Source organism: Humulus lupulus, chromosome X (genome assembly GCF_963169125.1).
Source record: "Humulus lupulus chromosome X, drHumLupu1.1, whole genome shotgun sequence".
Taxonomy (NCBI): Eukaryota; Viridiplantae; Streptophyta; class Magnoliopsida; order Rosales; family Cannabaceae; genus Humulus; species Humulus lupulus.
In genome coordinates, this window is record NC_084802.1 from 195,122,700 (window position 1) to 195,147,848 (window position 25,149).

At 37.9% G+C, this 25,149-nt stretch overlaps 1 protein-coding gene across 1 annotated transcript; it reads left to right on the top strand.

The window, feature by feature from the left end:
• Positions 1 to 575: 575 nt before the first annotated feature.
• Positions 576 to 2,438, top strand: LOC133803975 (phenylcoumaran benzylic ether reductase Betv6). The gene is made up of 5 exons (XM_062242124.1): positions 576 to 835; positions 950 to 1,084; positions 1,363 to 1,600; positions 1,766 to 1,969; positions 2,089 to 2,438. Exons 1-5 carry the CDS (start codon positions 650 to 652, stop codon positions 2,253 to 2,255), a joined length of 930 nt encoding a protein of 309 aa, XP_062098108.1. The 5' UTR covers positions 576 to 649; the 3' UTR covers positions 2,256 to 2,438.
• The last annotated feature ends 22,711 nt before the right edge of the window (positions 2,439 to 25,149 follow it).

Below are 25,149 nucleotides of genomic sequence, written 5' to 3' on the forward strand. Positions count from 1 at the left end.
AATATGAGGGTTGGTTCTTGACTGATTGTTGGATTCGGTTTGGCTGGAGCCTTGTGTGTATATGTTTGTCTTGTTCAATAAAGTTTATTCCTTCTTGATCAAATAAATAAATAAATATACACATTTACATGACTACCTTTCTACTTTAATAAACTATAATTAGTAATAAAAATATGTCAGGATAATGATTTGTTACAAAAATATTAGAAAAAAGTCATAAATGTGATTAAATTCATAAATCTCATATAATAACTTTTAAAAAAAAAAAAAACCATAATGAGATGTCGGATAAAATCATGAAAAGTCCAGTGCATCCCTCACCTAACCCCCTTTTGGCTCCATACTGGGTTAGATACACAGGGGTGATATAGGCATTTGAACAAAAAAATCAAAGACTTCTAGAAAAAATACGGACTTTGCTGCCTGTGTAAGCGACTCAACTGAATCATGATTCACCACGAGGTGACCGCCTACGAACTCCACCATTAATATAGTCTATAGCTGTACACGTGGTTTGGCAACAAAGGTTAGTTTGGTAATCTAGCGCTTCCTCCCATATATAAAACCAGATCATCCTCAACTCATCTAAACACCAAAGCTATACACTTCACCACTATTTTCTTGCAATTCAAACCAAATAAGAAAAAACATGGCTGATCAAAAGAGCAAGGTTTTGATCATTGGAGGCACTGGCTACATTGGCAAGTTCGTGGTGGAAGCGAGCGCCAAGGCAGGGTACCCCACGTTTGCTCTGGTGAGGGAGAGCACATTGAATGACCCTGTTAAGGGACAACTCGTTCACAAATTCAAAGACCTGGGCGTCACTTTGCTTCACGTATGTATATGTTATGTGTGTTTTGTGAATATATTGGTATTTTGTACTTGTATATATTGAATTAACGTGTGATTATACGGTATGTATACCTATGCATGATTAATGGTAATGCAGGGTGATCTTTATGAGCATGAGAGTTTGGTAAAGGCTATCAAGCAAGTTGACGTGGTGATATCAACGGTGGGTCACATGCAGTTGGGTGATCAGGTTAAAATCATTGCTGCCATTAAAGAAGCTGGCAATGTTAAGGTTGGTGGTGGTGACTTTGAATCTCCTCTCTCAAAATGTTAAATCTTTTGATTTTCCCTGTTTTCATTTTTTATTTTTACCGTGATTTACTTTTAGCCTCTCAACGATCTAATTCTAAATATATTATATGATATATAGTGTATTTACATTTTATGACAAATGAGTCTTCGATAATCTCCCAATTGTTTAATTTGGTGTGAGAATAGGCACTGGCAGATACATTGGTATGTCTCACATTATAATGTGTGGTGTGTGTGTGTGTTATTCGATGATTTTAGAGATTCTTCCCATCGGAGTTTGGGACCGATGTCGATCGTAACCATGCCGTAGAGCCGGCCAAATCAGCATTCGCAGTCAAGTCCCAAATCCGGCGAGCGGTCGAGGCTGAAGGCATCCCTTACACATACGTCGCTTGCAACTGCTTCGCTGGCTATTTTCTTCCCACATTGGTTCAGCCAGGAGCCACTGCCCCTCCTAGAGACAAAGTCATTATATTAGGCGATGGAAATCCCAAGGGTAACTAATTAAACACTAAACTTATCATGTTAATATTCATGATTGTCTCCTTTACCATTTCTATGTATATATTATTATACTACAGGTGAAGAAGCGCTCTCAAATCACTACAAGTATTTTTTTCATTGTTGACCCTGTTTGTATTTTGGGAATTTGTTTATATAGCTGTTTTCAACAAGGAGGATGACATTGGCACCTACACCATGAGGGCTGTGGATGACCCAAGAACCTTGAACAAGGTACTCTACATTAGGCCCCCAAAGAACAGTTACTCATTTAATGAGCTCGTTGCCCTTTGGGAGAAGAAGATCGGTAAAACTCTGGAGAAAGTCTACGTTTCAGAGGAGCAGCTTCTCAAAGACATCCAAGGTGGTGAACAGTTATTATTAATTATATGAAAAGTTATATATTTAAATCTTACTCAATCATCATTATAAATATCAATCAATTGGGACATGTATTCATTCATTTCGTTGTTTTGTTTTCAGAGGCTCCAATCCCAATCAACGTTGTGCTATCAATCAACCACTCGGCGTTTGTGAAGGGAGACCATACCAACTTCGAAATTGAACCATCGTTTGGAGTGGAGGCTTCTGAACTCTACCCAGATGTCAAATACACCACTGTCGAAGAATACCTCGATCTGTTTGTTTGAGATGATTATGATAATAAATCGAAATAAGTTTAGTCAAATATATATTTCGATATATATATGTACTTGCTATTCCAGCGGATGAAATGAGTGCTTGTGTTTACAAGTTCATTGTTTCCCTTTAACGTTACTTTGAGCTTGTATTGTGTAGTTTTTTCATTAAGTAATAAGAGAAAACCTGTGTTATATTGGCTTAATAAACATATATATATATATATATATAAATACAGGGAATATTTTGGAACTTTGTTTTTGCAAATATCGTTCTATTACACTCAATATTACACTCTATTTTTAATAATGCTCATATATTATCCTGTATTTTAAAAACATAAAAATTTGATATCCTAATCGATAAAAAAATTTCAATATGACCAAACTATCAGTTATATATAATATGTAGTTAGCATGATTGAGAGTAATTTAATTAAATTTGAATTTAGGGTAACAAATATATATAATTTTAAAATACAGAGTAGCAAATATGTATAATTTTAAAATACACGATACTAAATAAACACTATTTATAAATACGGACTACCAAAATAATATTTTACAAAAACAAAAAATATCATATAATTACTTGCCCATATATATAATATGAATGTTTGATAATGCAATTTGCCGATAATGGCAACTAGAAGAAACCGGGTCAAAAATGAAGGGTACAGGGGAAAAAAAAAAAAAGTATTTCTTTCCCTTTCCCTTCTTCGCTGTAAAAAGAAGTTTCCTATAAAAATACCGACGTCAAACCAAAGAGGCAATCAACGTGCCAACGACCAACCACATCAACAAACAAAAGCCAATTAATAAAAGAGTGAGTTGGTATTTGGTCGTGCAAATTTGTGTCTGATGGTCTATTAGTTTTGGGAAGGGAAATTTGAAGATCTATGCATTTAATACCACATATTTAAAAACTATGCCAAGTTTACAAACTATTGGAAAAATATGTTCCCAAGTTTTTTTTTTACAATATTACCACTCACTCAATTACCCTAATTTTTCCTCTCTTTCTCTCTCACTAAAACCGAAATACTCACAGCCAAATAATCCCTCCTTCACTCAATTTAAACATTTATTTCATCCATTTTTTTTATATTTTTCATCTAAAACAACACATACTGACATCGCCACCTCCTATCATCGTTGAAGCACCCATCATTTTTTTTAATGATTCAAAATCCAATTCAAAACTTAAATCTAAAAAAAATATTCACTTAAAATACCAATTTATAAACTTCAAATATATTTGTGCATGATTTATCGATTTTGCTTGGTTTTTTTGTCTCCAGTTCTAAAAAATTTACAAACTTTCAAATAAAATGATAGTCCCATCAAAACTTGATTTTAGAGACAAAATGATGCAATTATATAAGACCCATTAAAACTTGATTTTGAAAGTGAATCAGATGCAAAAACAATGCATTTCAATGAAAACATATGTCAAAATTGATGCAAAACTATGTAAAATTTAAAAACATGAATTTAGGTGCCAAAATAATTTTTTTAGAGAAAATAGTGCAAGCAAACGGCCTGCAACATTTGGAATGCGTAGATCTAAAAAATACTCAAATTCAAATGAAAAGAATCATCTCAAATAGACAATTGAGTGTATGAAAAGTTATGCATTTTTAAAAAAAATTATGCAAAGTTTTTTTTCAATTTTTACTTTCAAAATCAAGTCTTGATATGAGACCATCGAAATTGCATCGTTTTTTACCTCTAAAATCAAGTTTTCATGAGACTATTACAAGGCCATCGTTCTAGCATCTTTTTTACCTCTAAAATTACATTTTGATGGGACCATCGCAAAATCATAACAAACCATAGTTTTTGGCCTTCTAAATTAAGTTTTTATTGTACCATCACATAGCATCAATTTTTGCCTCTCAAATCACGTTTTGATGGGACTATCATTTTAGTATCGTGTTTGGCCTCTATAACAAAGTTTTGATGGGAATATTGCATACCATCATTTTAGTATTATTTTTTGCCTTTAAAATCACGCTTTGATAGGATAATCGCATTCTGTTGGTTTTAGTCTCTAAAATCTTTTTTGATGGGTCATTGCAAGACCATCATTTTTGCTTAAAATTATACAAATTTAAAATTTTTAAATTTGAGAAAAAGAAGAAAAGCAAACAAAATAAAAAAATCATGTACATATGTATTTGTAGCGTATTAGACTATTGTGTCCCACATGGAATAAGTGTAAGAATATTCAACCATTAATAAGAACATATGTAACTCTACTAATCACCAATTGGTTTTTAGATGGAGCCTCATGATTCTTGTCATGGTATCAAGAGCCAATTCCCTAGCGGGCATTCGATCCACACCGATCCAAAGGAGTGAGTCAAGCCGCACGAGATCCGCATAGTGCAAAAAGACACTTGAGATCCAAAAAAAAATAAGCGAGCTGGAAAAAAAAACGGACCACTTGTGATCAGGTGATTCAAGATTGGTGAGCGAAAAATCGCCACCATCTTGAGGGGGGATATTAGACTATTGTGTCCCACATGGAATAAGTGTAAGAATATTCAACCATTAATAAGAACATGTGTAACTCTACTAATTACCAATTGGTTTTTAGATGGAGCCTCATGATTCTTGTCATAGCGTATAAATTAATGTGTTAAGTGAATCTTTTATTATTTTAAGTTTTGAATCATTAAAAACATTAAAAAAAATTGAAGGCATTTATAGGTGCTCTGTCGTAGTTCTATAGGAGAAGGGTGTTTTTCTTTTTAGTCCTGATGGGTGGTGTGGTGTGTTGTGCTCTGCCATGAGTAGAGAGAATAAGTACCGTGGGTAGAGGGAATAAGAAGGGAGAGAGAACAAGAGAGAAGATGAAGAAGAAGAAGTGTAAATGGGAGTCCAAATGGAAGCTTGAAGCATATTTTTCAGATAATTATTAAAGGTGGCATATTTTTTAATTAGAATGTATTAGAAAGCAAAGAAGCTCGAATTTCCCTCAGGAAAAAGCCTAACAGAGCTTCAGAGAGTTAAGTGAGCCAAACCAAATATGAATAGACTCAGTAGTAAAATCAAGGCCGTCAAATAGTCAACACCAAGAAATGAGTTCTTACAACTCTAGAAGAGGCCTGGTCTGCCTAAGAGACCAACCAATGATTTTGACAACTTTCGTATTGATATTGTCTTGTAAAGCCAATAATTTAGAAACATAAGTTCCAACTGAAGTATCTAAAGCAATCTTCTCTCTGCTGAGATAAAGACAATCCAAAATTAGCCCTTCAACCACTTTTCCGGAAACAAACAGAAAAGGCTTATAACATTTTAAATAGTTTAATAGTTGCACCAAATTATTTATTTTCATTCTACCGTTTTAATATTAAAAATAAAACACTCATAATTTGATTAACAATAGCCTTGTCTTACATTGGATACAACACCTGTATTAGGACGTACATTCTTGTTTGTTTTAAGACTTGAGGGTTTTATGAATATTGAAATTTGAGTACTAAAGTCGTTTCCTCAGCCAATATTCCTATCTTATTTCATATACGAACAAACATATAATTCATTATTACCTTTAACCAAAATAAGATTCTCTGAGAAAAGTTATTTATCTCTATAAAAATGGAATGAACTGTGTTAAACCATGATTTGGATATGATTAATTGTTTTAATTATATCTTGCTGTTGTATTAGGTGTTTCTATTCTGTTGTTAATATTAGTGGACTCATGTCCTTTTTTCCTGTATTACTGTGTACTCGTGGTGCCCTACTAAGGGACTTTATATATATTCTTTTGTACTCCTTTATTAACAAAATGAAATAGAGACACATTTTACAATTTCTTATGTCATGGTACCAGAGCCACAATGACCACATGACTTTTGAGATGAGTACAAGCAGCCGACCCTACTCACCTCCAAATATGGATCAACAGCAAACACCACCTCTGCCACCATCTACAACCTCTGTGCCTGCCTCCATTGTTTCATCGCCTTCTTCTTCTCATACGAGCCCCTTGAGCTCTACTTTTCCATCTGTTACTCAAATTGTAACGACCCAAATTCACTAACAAGGCTTAAGGGCCTTGATTAGTATGCCTGAAAGGCATAATGGGAATTATGTGTGACTTTAATGAGTGAAATGCATGATTAATGATTTAAAGCATATTATATGACTATTTGAATATTCAAGATGCATGACTATGTGTATTAGTATGCATGTAGGCCCTGATTAGGTTAGAAGGGCATAATCGTAATTTTGGCCATTATGGGTATAACTGTATACATATATGTGATCATTGTTGAGACCACATTATTATGTGGATATATCTGTGATCTGTGACTCGAGACGATCCTAGTGAGCAGATTAGCGAAAAAGTCATGGCGAAGATTTATACCCGGCTCGGGGCGAGCTTGGGGGTATAAACGGGAATTTAGTGGGTATATTGGGGTCTATTTTGATATCGAGGAATATAATTGGTGATTAATTAGGTATCGGGAGGTAAGCGGAAAATATTAGAGACACTTTGGGAACTAGCGGGAATTGGGCGAAATGACCAAAATGCCCTTAAGTGGATTAAAGGACTTGGGATTAAAGGGGAGGGTATTGTGGTCATTTGGCAGATAGAGATAGGAAAAACTGAGGCTTTATGTTAGTGGAAGTTGTAGAATAATATAGAAGTCTGAGGAAAGAAGGAAAAGAAAGAAAAAGAAAGGGAGGAAAACAGAGCTGTTTTCTCTAGGGTCGGTTTGTGGTTCTCTCACCATTTTTCTTGGGTTTCCTTGGAGCAAAGCTCAGAGGAGAGCTAGGTTAGGCTGAGCATCAAGGATCCTAAGCTAGGCTTGAAGAATTGGCAGGGGTTTAGTAAGAACACACCATCACTTGAGGTAAGACTTTGTAGCTTCTTCAGTTTCTGGTTTTAGTTTTTGACCTATGGTGCATAAGCTGGATTTGATGGGAACTTTAGGGAATTCAGACCAAAGGTTGAGGAAGAGAAAGCTAAGGAGGTGTAGAGGTTGTCTTGAAATCGAATTCCCATTAAAGGTATGAAATTCTAAGCTTTGAACTTTGAAGGTTTGATTGTCTTTGCTGAGTTTCTGAAGTCTGTGAGCAACAATGGTGAATTTTGAGATTAGGGATGCATGTGATTGGGTTTTGAGTATTTGGGGTGCTTGGGATGAGTGGGGTGTGTTAATAAGCTTGTTTTTGAGTTTGGTGAAGGTTTGGAGAAGTTTTGGTTAAGTTTGGCTCGAGGAAATCGCAGGAAGGGAAAATGAGCTATTGCCTGTCTGTGACTAGCGCTACAGCACTAGCCTTTGGGCGCTGTAGCGCTAGGCCATGCATGCTGAGGGTATTTAGGTTCTACTTGTAGCACTATAGCGCCCTCCAATGAGCGTTGTAGCGCTACCCTATCTTCAGAAAGAGATTTTAGGGTTATTTTCAAGGGTTTTTGACCAAGGGTTTGGGGTTTGGTTGCACCACCTTGTTTGGTGGAACTAGGACTTCTCGGGGGCTCGGGATTGGTCCCGAGGCTAGATTTTGGACTTGAGATTTGGTGATGACGTTGACCTATGGTTGTGTTTAGGTGAGCGCTAGGGCTCGAGAGGGATCGTGCTCAAAGAGTCAAGTGATCAAAGATAGCGAATTGAAAGGTAAGAAAACTGCACCCGGTTATATGTTTGTGATGGGACTAAGTGCTCCCGATATTTGTATTATGTCAATGATGGTATTATGCCACGGGACATGTGATAGCGGCCTAAGGGTGTCGTACACAATATTTGCGTACAGGGCGCGGCTTGGCCACTGGTAGCCGAGGACAGCTTAATATTCACTGAGCTCGGTTTAAGCGGGTCGGAGTCAGTGGGATAACGGAGGGTGCGGTCTGAGGGCGCTAACCGTAGTTATCATATGTGATTTGGTGTGAATTGATATGTTTAGTATGCTGAAGACTTGACTATTCTGAATAATGATATGATTAAGAATATGTGATGCTATATGAGATACTGAATTGTCTGTTGATTGCTTATGCTATGTTGTTGTGTTTTCTTGCTGGGCCTTGGCTCACGGGTGCTACGTGGTGCAGGTAAAGGCAAAGGCAAGTTGGACCAATCCTAAGATGGAGGGCTGCGGGGTGGAATGTACATAGCCAGCTGTTCGGTCGCCATGGCCGAGGAGTGGATCGGGACAGTGATTGCCTATTTGTCTGTTTTGCCTTATTATGGCTTATACTGTATTTAGTCCTTGAATCTTTTGTAAACAATTTCAAACTTAACATTTTTGGGATCCCGTGTAAGCAAGAAATGTTTCTTTATGAAAATGTGGCTTTTGAGACCAAAACGTTTTAACCCTAGTTCCTTTATAGTTTCATTAACACGTTTTTAATTAAATGACTTGATTAGCAAGTCTAGCACTTTATAAACACATAGTGTAACGGTCTTGGCTATCCAAGGCGTTACACAAACAATATCTGTTAAACTTGATGAGTCCAATTTCTTAGTCTAGCGCATGCAAATGCAAAACATAATCATAGCAAATGGCCTTGAAGGCTACATCGATGGCTCTATCATTTGCCCATCTCAGTTTATTGCAGGTTCTACTGCTCAACTCAACCCAGATTTCACCTCTTGGCATCGATTCAACCGTCTTCTCATGAGCTGGTTGTATGCTTCATTGTCGAATGGGATGCTTAGTTAGATTGTTCACTTTCAAACAGCCTCTGCGATCTGGGCCTCTCTTGAACAGATTTATACTGCTGCTTTCTTTGCACGGGTCTCTGAAGTCCGCACCACTTTGCAAAATATCAAGAAGGAGGGACTTACTGCCTTTGCTTATTTACAGAAGCTTACCTCTCTATGCAACACTCTTGCATCTGCTGATAACCCAGTTTCTCCTCATGATCACTTGATTTATCTCCTCAATGGACTGGGTCCTAACTACAACGCTTTTGTAACTTCAATCCAAGCAAGGTCTCTGAAACCTTCTATTGAAGAAGTTCATTCCCTGTTGCTCAGTCATGACGCTCGTCTAGATCGACAAAATGTTGCTGCAAACCTCAGCTCCCTTCAAGCCAATTTTTCAAATCTTTAGCTACCCCAATCCACGCCAAGAAATATCACCCCAACCTCTTCTGCCCCTCCCTATCCGACCCGTGTCCTTCATCAATCCCATTTTCCCAAACACTATCCCTCACCACGTCCTACTTCCCCTGGCTTCCATCCCCTGCACCCTCCAATCCCACATCTCGACCTTCATTTCGTCCACCCAAATGCCAGATTTGCTACAAAGTAGGCCACACTGCCAACAAATGTTTCCATTGCACTAACCTACACTATCAACCTCCAGCAGCTTTCTCTCAACAATCTAATCCACAACAATATAATATGTTTGTCTCTCCACGACCATCGTCTTACGTTGCTCATGCTGGAACGGTTTCGGATCCAAATTGGTATTTGGACTCGGGTGCTTTTCACTATTTCACCCCTGATCTGAATTTACTAGAATCCGCACATCAATTTGCAGGCCAAGACCAAATTACAGTGGGCAATGGTACAACTATTCCCATTTCTCATGTTGGTAATGCTTTCATTCCCACTTCTGCTCATTCTTTAAAACTTCATCAAGTTTATCACTCTCCTGCACTTTCTAAAAATTTGTTAAGTGTCTCTAAACTATGTCATGACAATCATGCTTACGTTGAGTTTTACCCTTCATTTTTTTGTGTCAAACATCAGGGCACTCACAAAATCCTCCTCCGAGGAGTTCTTGATGAGGGTCTTTATCGAGTGCTTTTTCAAATTCTGTAACTCGGGCTATCGAGCCTTTTGAATTAATACATAGTGATCTTTGGGGACCCTCCCCTTTTTCTGCAATCAATGGTGTTCGTTATTTTGCTTTATTCATTGATGATTACAGTCGTTTTACTTGGCTTTATTTGCTCCATACTAAGAATGAAGTTTTTCAAGCTTTTATGACTTTTCAATCTATGGTTTCTACTCAATTTGATTCTAAAATCAGGCGTGTTCGTATCGATTGGGGGGGGGGGGGGGGGAGGGGGTGAACTTCGTTCTCTTTCCTCTTATTTTCATCGGTAGGGTATTCTTCATGAATTATCTTGTCCTCACACGCCCCAACAAAATGGACATGTTGAACGTAAGAATCGCCATGTTGTTGAAGTTGGGCTCACTCTCTTAGCTCATGCTTCTATGCCATTAGAGTTTTGGCCCTATGCATTCACTACAGCGGTCTATATTATTAATCGGCTTCCCACAAGGGTTCTCCAATCCCACTGTCCATTCCACATTTTATATCGCAAGCAACCAAATTACTCACATTTCAGGATTTTTGGTTGTGCATGCTACCCATTTTTGAGACCTTATAATCATCATAAGTTGGAACTTCGGTCCATTTTATGTGTATTTCTGGGATACAGCAGTCAACAAAAAGGACTTTTGTGCTTAAATTCCCAAAATGGCAGAATTTATGTGACTCGGCATGTCATTTTTGATGAAGCTTATTTCCCTTATCAAACTCCTCCCCTATCGAGCTCACCACCTACAAAGTCACCCACCGTCCTCCACACACTACCTTTCCCTGCTCAGCCCTTGCCTACACCTCATCCTTCACCAACTCTAGTACCCACCATACCGTCTACATCAGCCACACATCTGCCTCTCTAACAACCAATTTTCCTACCTCAACTTCAACCCCCGTCGATGTACCCTCCACCACTACAAATATCTCTTCCCCCATTCGTATGTCCTCCAATTCCCAGCCTATCTCAGTCACTTCTCCCACACCACCTCCTGTCCTCACCACCAACACACATCCTATGATTACCAGAGCCAAAGCCGGAGTACACAAACCGAAGCTTTTTTCAATGCTTGCTGCTAATATTCCTATTGAGCCAAGTACTTTCCACGAAGCCAACAAGTTTATTGAGTGGAAAAAAGCGATGCAAGTTGAAATTGATGCTCTCAAATCTCAAGGCACTTGGTCTCTTGTTCCACCACCTCAAAATTGTAAGTTAGTGGGTTGTAAATGGGTGTACAGAATAAAATTAAATGCTGATGGCTCTGTTGATCGTTTCAAAGCTCGTCTCGTGGCGAAAGGGTATCATCAAACGCCTGGTTTGGATGTCCATGAAACTTTTAGTCCGGTTATTAAACCTCCTACCATCCGCCTCATTTTATCTTTGGCTGTCTCTTTGAATTGGGTTATCAAACAAATTGATATTCAAAATGCCTTCCTTCATGGTGATTTGTTTGAGACCGTATATATGACACAGCCCCCTGGCTTTGTGGATGCAACTCATCCTACACATGTTTGCAAGCTCTCTAAAGCTTTATATGGGCTCAAACAATCCCCTCGTGCTTGGTTTATTAAACTAAGTACTGTTATTCTTGACTGGGGTTTTGTTGCTTCTAAGGCCGAAAGTTCTATGTTTATCTTTAAATCTGCCTCAATGATGTTGTTCTTCTTATCTATGTGGATGACATTATTGTCACTGGCTCGTGCTCGGCCACAATCTCTCGGCTGCTCAAGTACCTCAACAGTAAGTTTCTTGTTAAGGATCTCGGCCCTCTGCATTTTTTTCTTGGAATTCAAGTTCATCGCACCTCTACTGGTCTTCACTTATCTCAGACCAAATATATTCGAGATCTCCTTACCAAGATAGGTTTAATAGACTCTAAACCAGTAGCTACTTCTATTGCTCTTGGCTCAATTTCACTATATGATGGTCAACCATTAGACAATGTTACTGAGTACCGCAGCCTTGTCGGTGCACTCCAATATTGCACATTCACTCGTCCGGACATCGCTTACACGGTAAACAAATTGTGCCAATTTATGCATGCTCCTACTTCCACCCATTTATAGGCAGCCAAGCGTGTGTTACGATATTTGAGAGGCACGACCACTTTTGGAATTTTTCTTCAACCGGACACCTCCTTTCAGCTCTATGGTTTCACTGACGCAGATTGGGGGTCTTGTCCTGATGATCGAAGGAGTACCAACACTTATTGCATTTATTTTGGTCTCAATTTGATTTCTTGGTCTTCATCCAAGCAAAAAGTAGTCTCCCGTTCCAGCATAGAATCTGAATATCGGGCTCTTGCCAATGGAGCCGCTGAACTGTCCTGGTAGCAAGCTTTACTTGGTGAACTTGGAGTTGTTCCATCTGCCCCTCCAACAATTTTTTGTGATAATATCAGTACCTTGCACCTGGCTGCCAATCCAGTCTTTCATTCGCGTGCTAAACATGTGGAACTGGACTACCATTTTGTTCGTGAACGTGTTAACAGAAAGTCTCTGTCACTGGCGTATACACCCTCTGTGGACCAAGTTGTTGATTGCCTTACTAAGCCACTTATTTCCTCACGCTTCCAAGAACTTCACTCCAAACTCACCGTGCATCCTAGCCCGCTGAGTTTGCGGGGGGATGTTAAACCATGATTTGGATATGATTAATTGTTTTAATTATATCTTGCTGTTGTATTAGGTGTTTCTGTTCTGTTGTTAATATTAGTGGACACATGTCCTTTTTTCCTGTATTGCTGGGTACTCGTGGTGCCCTACTAAGTGTAACGCCCTACTTCCTTAGAGTCGTTACTAAGTGAGTTTAAAAACGTGCATTTAACTCGCTAATCGAAGTTTTAGAATAAATAGTGTAATTAAGCCATAAACAGAGGAAAAACTTTAGAAATAATTCCATTTCATTGAAAATCATAAAAGTTTGACACTTGGGATCCCAAAATACAGTTTAGAAACATTTACATCATATAAATCGAACCAAGTCGACTAAACGACAAAATCTAAGTTTATTTACAACCATCTCCCAAAATCCTCTGGCTGTAGCAGCCAGGCTGGCCCAACATGTACACGCCGCCTCATGCCTGCTACACTCATGGTCGGTTGGCTTTCTCCTTACCCTTACCTGCACCACAGAGCATCTGTGAGCCGAAGCCCAGCAAGAAAACCCACAAACAGATAACATATGCAACACATATATCAAGCATATAAACAGGCCACCAATGGGCTAAACACATACGGCCTAGCCGTCCCAGGCATTTACCAAGCCCTGGGTTCGCGGTCCACACCGTGAGGATATCCCAGGTATCCTTTTAGGGACTCGCCCTGGCAACTCGCACTCCACGTGCTCAACGCTGCTCCCGGCCCCTTGCCGTACTCGGCCTTGCACTCAACGTGCCTAATGCCGTTCCCGGCCCCCTGCCGACCTCGGCCTACACTGTTCCCGGCTCTTGCCAATCATTCACATAATAGCATTCATAGCATAATAAGCAAGTACAAAATTCTAGCAAATTCAGTCAAAGGGCTACGTCCTGCAGTTCAAACACATTGGGCTCAGCCCTGCATACCAGTTCTATTCAAACACATTGGGCTCAGCCCTGCATACAAGCTCTATGGGAACAAGGGTTTTCTTACCTGAGTCCCGAGCTTTCCGAGCACCGATGTCCCGAGCACAGTCCTCTAACTTGAGCCTTGCCGAAGCCCTAGTCACAACACATTAACAATATTTATCCATCAAGTTCTAATTCATTAAATAACTTTAAACCATACCCCTAACCTCCGGGACCTTGAATTCTATCAATCTGGGTGATAGAATCCATCTCGAGCCTTAACCATTGAGTTCCCAAACCTAAACACCCTTAAAAAAAACACAAACTAGCTCTAAGAGTCACGGCCCCACCCTCAAGCGCCGCAGCTAGCCTCAAAATAGAGGCTAGCACTTCACTGACACCCACACAGGCCGCGGCACGCATGAACTTCTCGGCCTCCCATGGCCGCGCGCGCACACGGGCTGCGGCGTGCCCATCCTAGGGCTGCGACCCTCACTTCCAACCCAGAATTCTTCATCAACTTTCTACATTTTCCTCAAGCCAATTCACCCAAAACTTAGCTAACAATCCCAGATAATTAACACAAACATTCCAGCTCAACATCAACATCAACATCAAAACCCCATTAAAACCTGCTCCAAAACTTAACTAAAATACCCAAAAACAGATCAAGTTCTACCCACATGCATAACCCAAAAACACAACTGAAATCCAAGCATAATCCCCATAATTAGAGCTTACCTTTGTTGTGCTATGCTTCTGAACTGGTTCCTTAAATGCCCAGCCCTTAGCTCCTTAACTCTAACAGCCCAAAGTCCTCAATTCTTGACTAGTTCCACCAAAGTTCTCCTTTGATATGCCTTAGAGAAGAGAAGATGAGAGAGAGAGAGTGATGAGAAACTATCCTTAACTGAAAAGAAAGGTATATGTCGGTTTTCCCCAAGCTACTAAATAATTCTTACTTTTTGTTTTATTTAACTTAATCTATGTGGTTACCTCAAGGCTCGGGGTACCAAAACGTCCCCAAGACAAAATGGAAAATTTCCCCAATATCTCCTCCTAGACATTCTATCCTCAAATATATCTCCAAATATTTATTTTCATAACCCGATAACCCCATAATATATCTAATACCCAAATTACCCCTTGACTCGCCCCGAGTCGGATTCTCGACCCCGTTGTGACTTCCTGGCTAACCGCTCTCCAGGACTGTCTCGGATCGTGCTGCACAGACATATCACATATATATAGCATTTATCACATCTATCACATTTATGCCCATAATATCCAGACGGGGCCCACATGCACATTTAACTCAACTAAACATGCATCATTATCATATGTTCACATTAATTCATATATTAACATAATAATACATTTATTGCCCTCCAGGCACACTAATCAAGGCTCTAAGCCCTATTAGCGAATTCGGGTCGTTACACTAACGGACTATATATATATATATATATTCTTTTGTACTCCTTTATTAACAAAATGAAATAGAGACACATTTTACAATTTCTTCTGTCAAACTGCATCCAACTGGTGTACTTATTTATATACAATCATGTTTTTTTCTCGACTCTTTTACATTAATCTTCGGATAATGATTCTGTATGCGGCTCAACTCAATCTCAAATAATAGCTAACAAAGTCAAGTACCTTTAAAAAAAATTGTATGATTGATTGTATTTCTCAAGGCTCAAATTACACCAACTCTAGTCTTATTGACCAATAATTTCATGGATTCAGTCAAGACCTTGCCAAGAGAGATTTTTCTATTTCCCGGAGCTTTTACAGTGGGAGCTGGAACTGGTGATGGAGCTGGTGAATTTGCCGGGGCTGTTGGTGTTCTTATCGGATGTTTCTCTGCCATGATTCTTCTGGCCTTAATTTCTTCATTTTTCTCATCTGTCAAAGTTTGAGCCAAAATGAGTTAATCTTCCCTTATTTATTTATGTGACGACAGGTTTATTCAAGCTGAATACCTATGCATATATACATACATACATACATATATTTTTATTTATTTGTATACAAGAGCCAAAAGAAAAAGAATGAAACTTTTGTGTTAGTTTCTAAAGAAGACTCTTACCACTTAGCTGTTGAGACTTGGCAGTCTCGGACAGTTGAACTAGTGTAGGCGTGATAATAGTGAGAAAGGCCCAGAAAAAGAATATCACAACAAAGGTTCTTCCACTCATTTGTGGTGAGGGTTTTGGGGTAGAGAAGAATAAAGGAAGAGGCCTTAAGGGTTGGACAAAATATTAGGAGGGTTTTAAATGGTGAGTTTAGGACGAGTTGTTAATATGGGTGGGGGAGGTTGAGAGGAAGAGAGAGGAGCGGACCTAGAATTAGAAATGAGACATTAGCTGGCCATGTTTGATGATCATTGCTATTATAAAATTCGATCCTCTGTTTCATGCCAATTATTTAATATGCAAAGTCAAGTATTTTAACAAATAAATTTGTGCGTTTTCATTGTTCAGTTGTTGGAGGGTTGTTATACCAATTGGGTGTTTGATTGGACAACTACCTGGCATCTAAAACCCCAGGTCAGATTCTGCTTCAGCTCGACTTGGAGTGCTTACCCACGTAGTCACGCAGGTATGTTTTGTCAACGGTAAATTTTGTCAGAGAATTATTGCCTTCAACTGCTTATAAACTGAATTAATAGGTTTATTAAATATGACAAATGTTACATCATTGGAGCTGCTAGTTGTGATGCCTCTCTCTCTCTCTCTCTTAAGATATGCTCCTGAGTCAATATAAGTTTTTTCATCTTGAAATGGGTGACATTGACTTTAGTTAGTATTCACCGACTATAAGTTATGTGTTCACTAACAAATATAAAAGAGTAGTATCCTGAAAATACAATTAAAATTTAGAAGAAACATAATCAAGTTTTGGTTATGATATACTGACTGTCCTATCTCTTTCATTCAGTCTGATGATTATGCAATAACCAAGAAGGTTAGACAGGAGGAAACATGTTCTTTTCATTAGTCGGATTAAAGAGAGGGAAACGAAAATTGAAAAAATACATTAATAGTATCCAAAAATTATTGAAAAAATTATACATGGCACGGTAAATTTTAAAAAATATAAAATTTTACAATAATTACTAAAATACTAATAATTGTTCTATAATTATATGTTACAATTTTCTATTTACTTTGTAAATATTGTTTAAAAAATCATATAATTACAAACTTATAAACGTTATTAACAAATTTGTAAACTTTTTTTTTTTTTTTTTAAATCTAGATTTATGATTATGCCTCTTTGTAATTTTGTATTTTTTTTTCTAAATTCTGTGTTTTTAGTATTTTTTTTTATATCTGAGTTATTTTTGTGAATTTCCCAAAAGATATTTCATAATGCTTATGATTTCTAAGTGTTATTAGATCTACTGTGTGGTGATTACATATAAACAAAGATATGACGATGAAAGAACAAGAAAGATTAATCTCACCACATCTTGACCCATGGAATTGAAAATCATATGAAAGATGTGAGTTAATCATGCTCCTACGATATTAAGCTCCAGGTACAACAGAAGAATTACACAACGGGAAAATATCATCCCTAACTTCTTCTTTGGTTATAGAATCATTCATATTGATCCACATTGGTATTGCAAATCAATTCTAAACAGGGGAATCTTCAACAAATATAAGCAGGAAACACGTATTCGTAAAAACAAATCTAATGAACAACAATTTCAACGCTACATTTGTTCTCTTTGTCCCCTAAATGTCAAAGCGACAAGTTTCAGTCCCTATTCTTGATGCCACTGCTAGACTGCTTCCCCGTATACTTCTGCCAACAACCAAGAAGACAAGTAAAAAATATGATACTATGATGGTGAACATGAATCATAGTAAGCAATTTCAATAAACTCCACAAATAAAAACTAAACTAAACTAACCCAAAAAATAATAATAAAAATGGGTGTTAAGCATTAGGTGTGAAATTGAGGGTGAATGGATACTATACCACTCAGAAGCACTAACCTGCTTTCCAAAGCTGAATGGAACATATTTATACTTAATCATGTGCATGATTTGGCGCTTCATTGTGAGGACAAACAGAACAAACCTTCTTTCTGGTTGTTTGAAGGGGCAAGAAATTTTGCAGAAAAGGAAGCAGAAGAAGAAGATGGGAACCTAGGGAAAGCAATATACATTGTTGGATTTTGGATTCGGGAGACCGGCCAGGCAATTGATCACCTTGGTTCCCGCCTCCAAGGAAATTACTACTTCCAAGAGCAGTGTAAGCTTTGCTTTACTTTACTTTGTTTTTTTTAGCTCTAGATCACCGTCCAATCTAGTCCTGCTTTTTTTGTGGTGTTTACGAATCATTATTGCTTGTTATTTTTCACAGTTATTATTTTATTGGATCAACGTTTGAAACAAATGTTAATTGTGTTTGTGACTCATTTCCTTTGATTGATAATGGCTATACATTTTCATTTCGTCTCCGCTATTTCAAGTTTCAATTGAAGAATTAACTTGGGGTCGGAAGCTATTTTTCCATTGATGAAGTATTTTCTTCCATTGTTTCGAGTTCAGAATAATTTTTATTTTTAGATTTTGGTGTCGCAACAAGCTCAGTATTATACTTCCTTTGGCCCTGTTCCGTAAAAAAAAATTAAATAGTTTTTTTGATTAAATAATAAAATTTTTGATAACAACACCGAAAAACATGGTCGCTGAGTTAAAGTTTTTTTAAACTTATTTTTAATTTTTTTAAATTTTAATTAAAATTGACCAAATTTTGAAAACACTATTTTCATACTTTCAAAAAAAAATTAAACCAGGTTTGTTTCTCCCATCTCAAGCTCGTGTACAGAGACCTCTTTCAAGCTTTCAATAGCTTCTCATGGGTCTCTCCAAATTTTCTTCAGGTACACCATCTCTTCCATGTCTCTCCCTCATATGATTTCTTCTTCTTCTTCTGATTTTGTTTGGGATTAGGGTTTGTGATTTTCCTCCATTTTTTCTCTTGTCCAATATAATTGACACAAGACTCTGAGATTTTAGCTAAGCTCAGTGTATTCTTAATTCACAGGTACATATTTGTTCTTTCTTTCTTGTTTGAACCTCTTTTGGATTCTTGATTTATGTTTTCTCTCTTTTTATCTCTGTGCTCTATTTCCTCTCTCTGTCTCACCTAGAGAGAGTACAAAATTTGGGACACTGATTTTTCTTCTCCTCATATGATCTACTTCGTTGTGGTAATTAGCTCTCTTTTCAATCTCATTATTCTGTATTTATATATTATATATGTATATATTTGTCGTTTTGAGCTAACTTAGACTATGGTTTTTACTAGGAGTGTGGATAGTTTCTGTTATGTTTGTTTAGTAACTGTTTGATAAAATGCTTATGTGAATATATTAATATTTTGAATAAGTTTTATGATTTTTGTGACTTCATACACTCTTTTTGGATTACTACTCGGCCCTTTTTTAATTGACTGACTTTGTCTCATTAATATTGCATTCCAATTCCTTAATTTTGTTGGATTATGGATTGTGATTTCTTTTTAGTAGACAGGACTGACTGTGTTTAGTGTAATAACTCTGTATAGTATATATTTTAGTTTTCTTTCATTTCCTCTTCAAAAAGTGATATTGTTCCTGAGAAGTATAATGCTTATAGAGACCACAAAACTAAAGTACTCCAACCTGATTTTCTTTATGCCATGTAGGAAAACAGGGTTGTCCATATTTCTACATAACATTGCTCATTTGAAAATATTTTTCCTTCTTTACAGTATTTTTTTTTCATTAGTAGATGCTTATCTAACCACATTTCAGACTTACTTAAGACTTCAAACTAGACTTGTTTTGTTCTCATAAGAAGTGAGTGAATGTCATTTTTCTCTTTTGAATTAATCACAATTATAAATTATAATAAATCAAATAATTCAAACCATCTACTATATGTGACCACATTAGCTTTTGTTGTCCTCTTTTAGATTTGGTGTGCCTCTGATTTTCTTCCCTTCTGCTCATAAAAATTATTCATTTATATACAGCCAACTAAGGTGTAATCACTTGGTTATCTATCTCCCTTGATTTGAGGTCCGAGGTCCAGCATAAATTGAATGTGATTGTACGGAACTCACTAAAGGAATCATCTCCTTCCATTCTTAGTTGAGCTTCATTTCATCCCTCCATTGACTCAATTCTCTTTTTCCTCAATCTGAAAACAAAAAGGCTGGCAACATGTTTTATACCTTTTTCCTTTCTCACATCGTATTTAGCCGAGAATTTTGATTCATAAAATCAGCAGCTTGTGTATGTATGTCTTAGTATGATTTCTCTTCGTAGATTCAGTTTTTCGAACTCGAATCTTGTTAATAGGCTCAATTGTGTAGATCCATTTGGCCAATATCTGTATTACTTTAAAAGAGTCTTTGTATTGTCATGTAACTCGAATTTGGTAAATGGAAATGAGCTGCGATACTTTTCTTCCATGGCACTGAAGGGCCACAAGCCATGTTCCAGAATTGCTTCAAAAGGATTACAACGTGGATTTGAACAGTTTCCCTTGTGTTCTTTTTACTCAACTAAGCCTATATGTAGGTCTTACAGGAGGAGAGTTAGTAAGAGATTGAAAGCTAGTAGTAAGCCTATTCTCGATGAAGCTCAGTTTCAAAGGGTGTTGTCTCAACTTCTTCCTAGATTTACAGCTGAAGAATTGTGCAATGTTATGGCTCAGCAAGATGATCCTCTTGTGTGCTTGGAGTTGTTCAATTGGGCCTCGCAGCAACCGAGGTTCAAGCATGATGCTTCCACTTGTCACACTACCATAAAGAAGCTTGGTGCGACTGAAATGTATGAGGAAATGGATGATGTTGTCAACCAAGTGCTTGCTATCTCTCATATGGCTACTGAGGCTCTTTTCAATACCATTATATATTTTTTCACAGAAGCTAGGAAGTTGACTAGAGCTATCAATAGATATAAGCACATGAAGAACAGCAGGAACTTGGGTTGTAGGCCTTCAATTAGAACTTATAATACTCTTTTTGTAGGCCTTCAAGCAGTCTTGATTTTTCTTCCTCAAACACTACGTCCAGGAACTATTCATTTTTTATGTTTTGAACTTTGATCTAGATGGATTGGACAGATGGGGCCTTAATTTTATTTGTGCAATTCTTCAGAAATAATGTGTTTTTATGTTTCTAATGTTAAACGCCTAATGTGCATAGGTGATGTGAACAACATAAGTGTTGGATATGGCACTAACATCCAGGATAATTCCCTTGTGCATGTCACAAAATCCAACTTAAGTGGGAAGGTGTTACCGTAGGTTTGTAATTGTTGACAACGATTTTGGCCAACGGCGAGTAGACATCAAAAATGCCAGTAAGCCTCAAATAGAAAACAACGACACAAATAATCTTATAGTGGTTCGGCCCCAATTTTTTGGTAATAGCCTAATCCACTTGGAGTTGTGATATATGTAGCCTACACTTAAGATCAGATAAACCTAATCCAACTGAGTTTCTTAAGTGTAAGTAGAAAAATACAAAGATTCTCTCTCTAAGTTCTCTCAGAAAATGCCCCAAGAATACCCCAAGTCACAGTCCCAAAGTCTCAAAATTAGAGAATCTAAAAGTCTCCAAAATGATCATATTCCCTAAAATGATGCCATGAGCTATTTATTTATAGGCTCATGGATCGTACATCAAAAATCTCTTGTTTTGACGGAGTCCTTGGTTGTTTGAATCAATTTTAATTAATAAAGTAATAAACAAATTCAAATTACAACAATATAACTATTGCTTTGGGATATCTGAGAGATTTGCGCGGTAGTTACGAGCGATTCGGGTTGAAGTGGTTACTGAGATTCTATAAACAAGTCACTGGGCAATTAACTCCTGAGATTCTGACACATCCGGTTGGCTACACTCCTCAATCTAACATAGCTGGTCGGGTAAATCTTCCCTCTGATGTAGCTGGTCGGGTGAAACTCCTTTCTGATGTAACTGGTCGGGTGAAACACTCCCTGACCAGTTAAATTCTTGCCTGGTCGGGTAAATAACTTCCTGACCAGGTACACCCATCTTCTCGGCCAATGTTCTTCTGACCAGTGATATCACAACTTCGCAGGTCTTTTTCTAACCTTTGCACTTCCCTTGGTCAACCTATTTATTGACCATTAATATGTCACTTGACGACCATGCATTGCCACTTGTCACTTCTGATTGACACGTCATTGAACTGAAATTTTGGGGATAACACTTGCCCCCAGTTTATTATATGATTTACTCGTATGAGAAACTTTTTCTCTAGCTAAATGTTATTGAGGTCGTCCAAAAGCTTCGGCCCGGTCAATATCTTTCACAAATAACAAAAGTTCAACCAGTTAAATCTCCAAAAATTGAATAGCCAATCAGAAATTCAGAGAATATCCTAGCAGTTACCTCCACGTGGTGACTCACCAGTAACTTTAATATTTTATGTGTCCTAAAATTCCAAAAAATGACTTTCTATATTCTTCTGCCTTTTCAAGTAAACCCACAATTGAACTTTTCAAGCCATAAAAATGGCCCTTATCAGTTCCAATCATGGGAAAGAGAATACTAAGATTTTTTAGGGTAATTGAAATTTTCCTCCTTTCCCTTTAAATAGGCCCACGCATGCCTATCCCTCACAAGCAAAAAATACATCACAAAAAGAAAGTCTTCTTGTCTTGGTTGATTCTCCTCCAAAGCTCCAAGGTGTTTCACTTCCTTCAAGCAGATCAAAGGCTTCTTCAAGAAATCAAGTGTTTTCCCTTCCATTTGGGTAAGTGCTTCCTCCTTTGGCTTTTAAGCATTTTAAGCTTTAAAATTCTACACAAATATTGGTTAGAATAGGTGAATGCCGAAACCCACTTTTGATATGCTCTCCTTGGAATTTTGTGATGAATATTTGTAGGATAGTGCTTTTGTGGTTGTTTTGATGTAGATTAGGCTTTGGGTTAGCCAATTTTACTTTCGATTTCATTAAATTTTGAAGAAAAAATAGGTTCCCATCATCCATTTCATATTCGGGTTCGTGGGTTTGTATGACTTGAAGTTTTCTTGAAACTTTTTGAAACCCTTGAAATTCCCTTTTTGATCTTATTGGTGTACTCCATGAATAGGAAAATGTGTTTGTGCCCCACGTTTTTTAGTGAACTTATGCTTGCCGAGTGATGATTTTTTTTTTAAAACAAAATCACTATTCGGACTGGCTTGCTCCGATCGAATTCCTTGGCTGCTCGGAGCACGTGTGAGCTGCTCAAAATTATGGTTGTGACAAATTGGGTTCGCCTTGGTTGGTCGAAACCCATGCCTAACTCGGGGAGGCCCTAACTCCTCGGAAAGTTGCTAGCCGATGAGACCACACATCACTCGGGTGTCGTGCCTCCTCGAACACTTGCTCCTTGGCATCACTTAGCCGCTCGAGTTGCCTCGACTCCTTGGTGTGCCTTCATCCGCTTGATCACATGCTTAGCCGCTCGGGTATGCACCCACCTTCGAGAACCCAAACACCACCCGAGCACGAAAACATACAACATCTAATCGGGTTGTCCTTGGAATGTGTCGTGTGACTAAAACAAAAATTCTTTCTAAATTGCATCAAATTATCACTACTGCTCTCATACACTTTTATCTGGCTAGTAAAATGTTTTCACTATTTAGAAAAAAATTTCACTGGATAGTAAATATTTTTACTTTGCACTCATTTTCTGTTTGGTTTACTCACCTCTTCGTATTTTTTGTAGATGAATCGTTTCGACGACAAGGGAGGTGACAACCAAATAGACTCTGATTCCTCATCTCCCGCTTCAAGTGATACCCTTCCGAGCAGCGATTCTTCTTCCAAATCTCCAAGCAAACAAACTTTGGAAGACCGTCTTTGTCGTCTCAAGAAAATCCTTCCTCGATCAGCATTACACTTCCTTCACGAAGATCAGTTCCTTAAGCAGCAATGTCAACATCAACCGATGAGGGTGAAAAAGTCCAATTGATTCCCTCAGGAACAAGATCCCCCAGTAGCTCGTAGAGCAACACAAAAGGTGGTGGAACGAGTGCCCTTTGTGGGACAAATTTATTAAAAGAATTTGAGACTTGAGACTAAAGCCTCTTCAAAGATTCCTCGCCAAGCTAGAAAAACTAGTAAACCCAAGAGAAAGGTTACCCAAACTTTTGCCTCTGAAATCCAATAAACTACTACACTTAAGCCGAGGAAAGAAGAAGATTTCGTGCCTTCATGGTTTGTAGCCAAGGCTTCTAAGCTAAACTCCAAAATGTTCGATAAACATATTCAGACTTTGGGACTTCTGGAGTGAATGTGGTATGCCCACATCCACACCAGAGAGCCAATAATCTTGGTGGTGTCTATTGTGTCTGGACTAGGTATCACATTTATGCAGGAGCTGCTATCCCTTTGCATCCTTTCTTTAGGTCAATAGCAGATTACTTTAATGTTTCTCCCTTCCAGATTGCTCCAAACAGGATACAAGCCCTATCTGCCTTATACACTCTTTACCACTTCTAGGGTTGGAACTCACCTACCCCTTATGAGGTACATTATTTGTTCGATCTTAGGACTAACCTCAGCCACAAGAATACATGTTTTTTCCACCTCTTTCATAGGCAAAAAAGGGTTAAGTATCTTCATGGCATTGCCCATAAATAAAATCATAGAAAGTATTATACAAAATACTTTCTTACTCTAGACATCAAAGCCAACATGCCCATTGAGGAGAAGGATGTTAAGTAGTTGGTCACCTTGGAGAATATTCAATTGGTGGGATTGTTAAAGAACAACCAAGACATTAGTGTGGGCAGCCCTACTGATGAAGCAAATTCGACTGATCAGTCTAACGTAGATACCGAAGTAGTGACTTTACCAGTTCTCTCCTGAACCATCCTCTCAGCCACGCCGACTAGGTGGTCTCATCATTAGAGAGCCTCTTGTTGAAAATTCTCACCGACCTACCTTCCCTATTAGGCCTGGGAAAGGAAAAAGCATCGAGCTCCTTAGAGAAGACAGCTCATCGTCGGAAGACGAGGATGACATTTTCGATGAAATTCTAAACTCAAGTCTTTCTACTAACAGTAATAAGAGTTTATTTTGTTCTAGATAAATTTTTGAGAATGATTGTGATGAAATTCTGTAGAGTCATGTGGTCACAGTAAAACTTTTCATTCACTTAAATTTATTTATCATTTTCATTGACCGGGCTTTTGCTTTACTTTTTTCCAGATCCAGACATGTTCAAGCAGTTCAACACTCCCTCAGCCCAAAAGAGGAAAACTGATGAAGGGAGTAGCCTGAATCCTCCAAGAAAGGTCGTGAGGACTACATCGTCTAACCAGGGGAGACCATTCAATCAGCTAATCACTATCCCATTCTTGACTCCTCCGTCTATTCCTTCTTCAGCCAGCCTTCAAACTATTTGATCAGACTGCTTAAGCGAGCCCCTTCGCATTTCTGGTGAGTATGGCAAAGAGTTACTAGACCATACTCTTCACCACTCAACGACAGCTCAAACCCTTGAGACTCTACC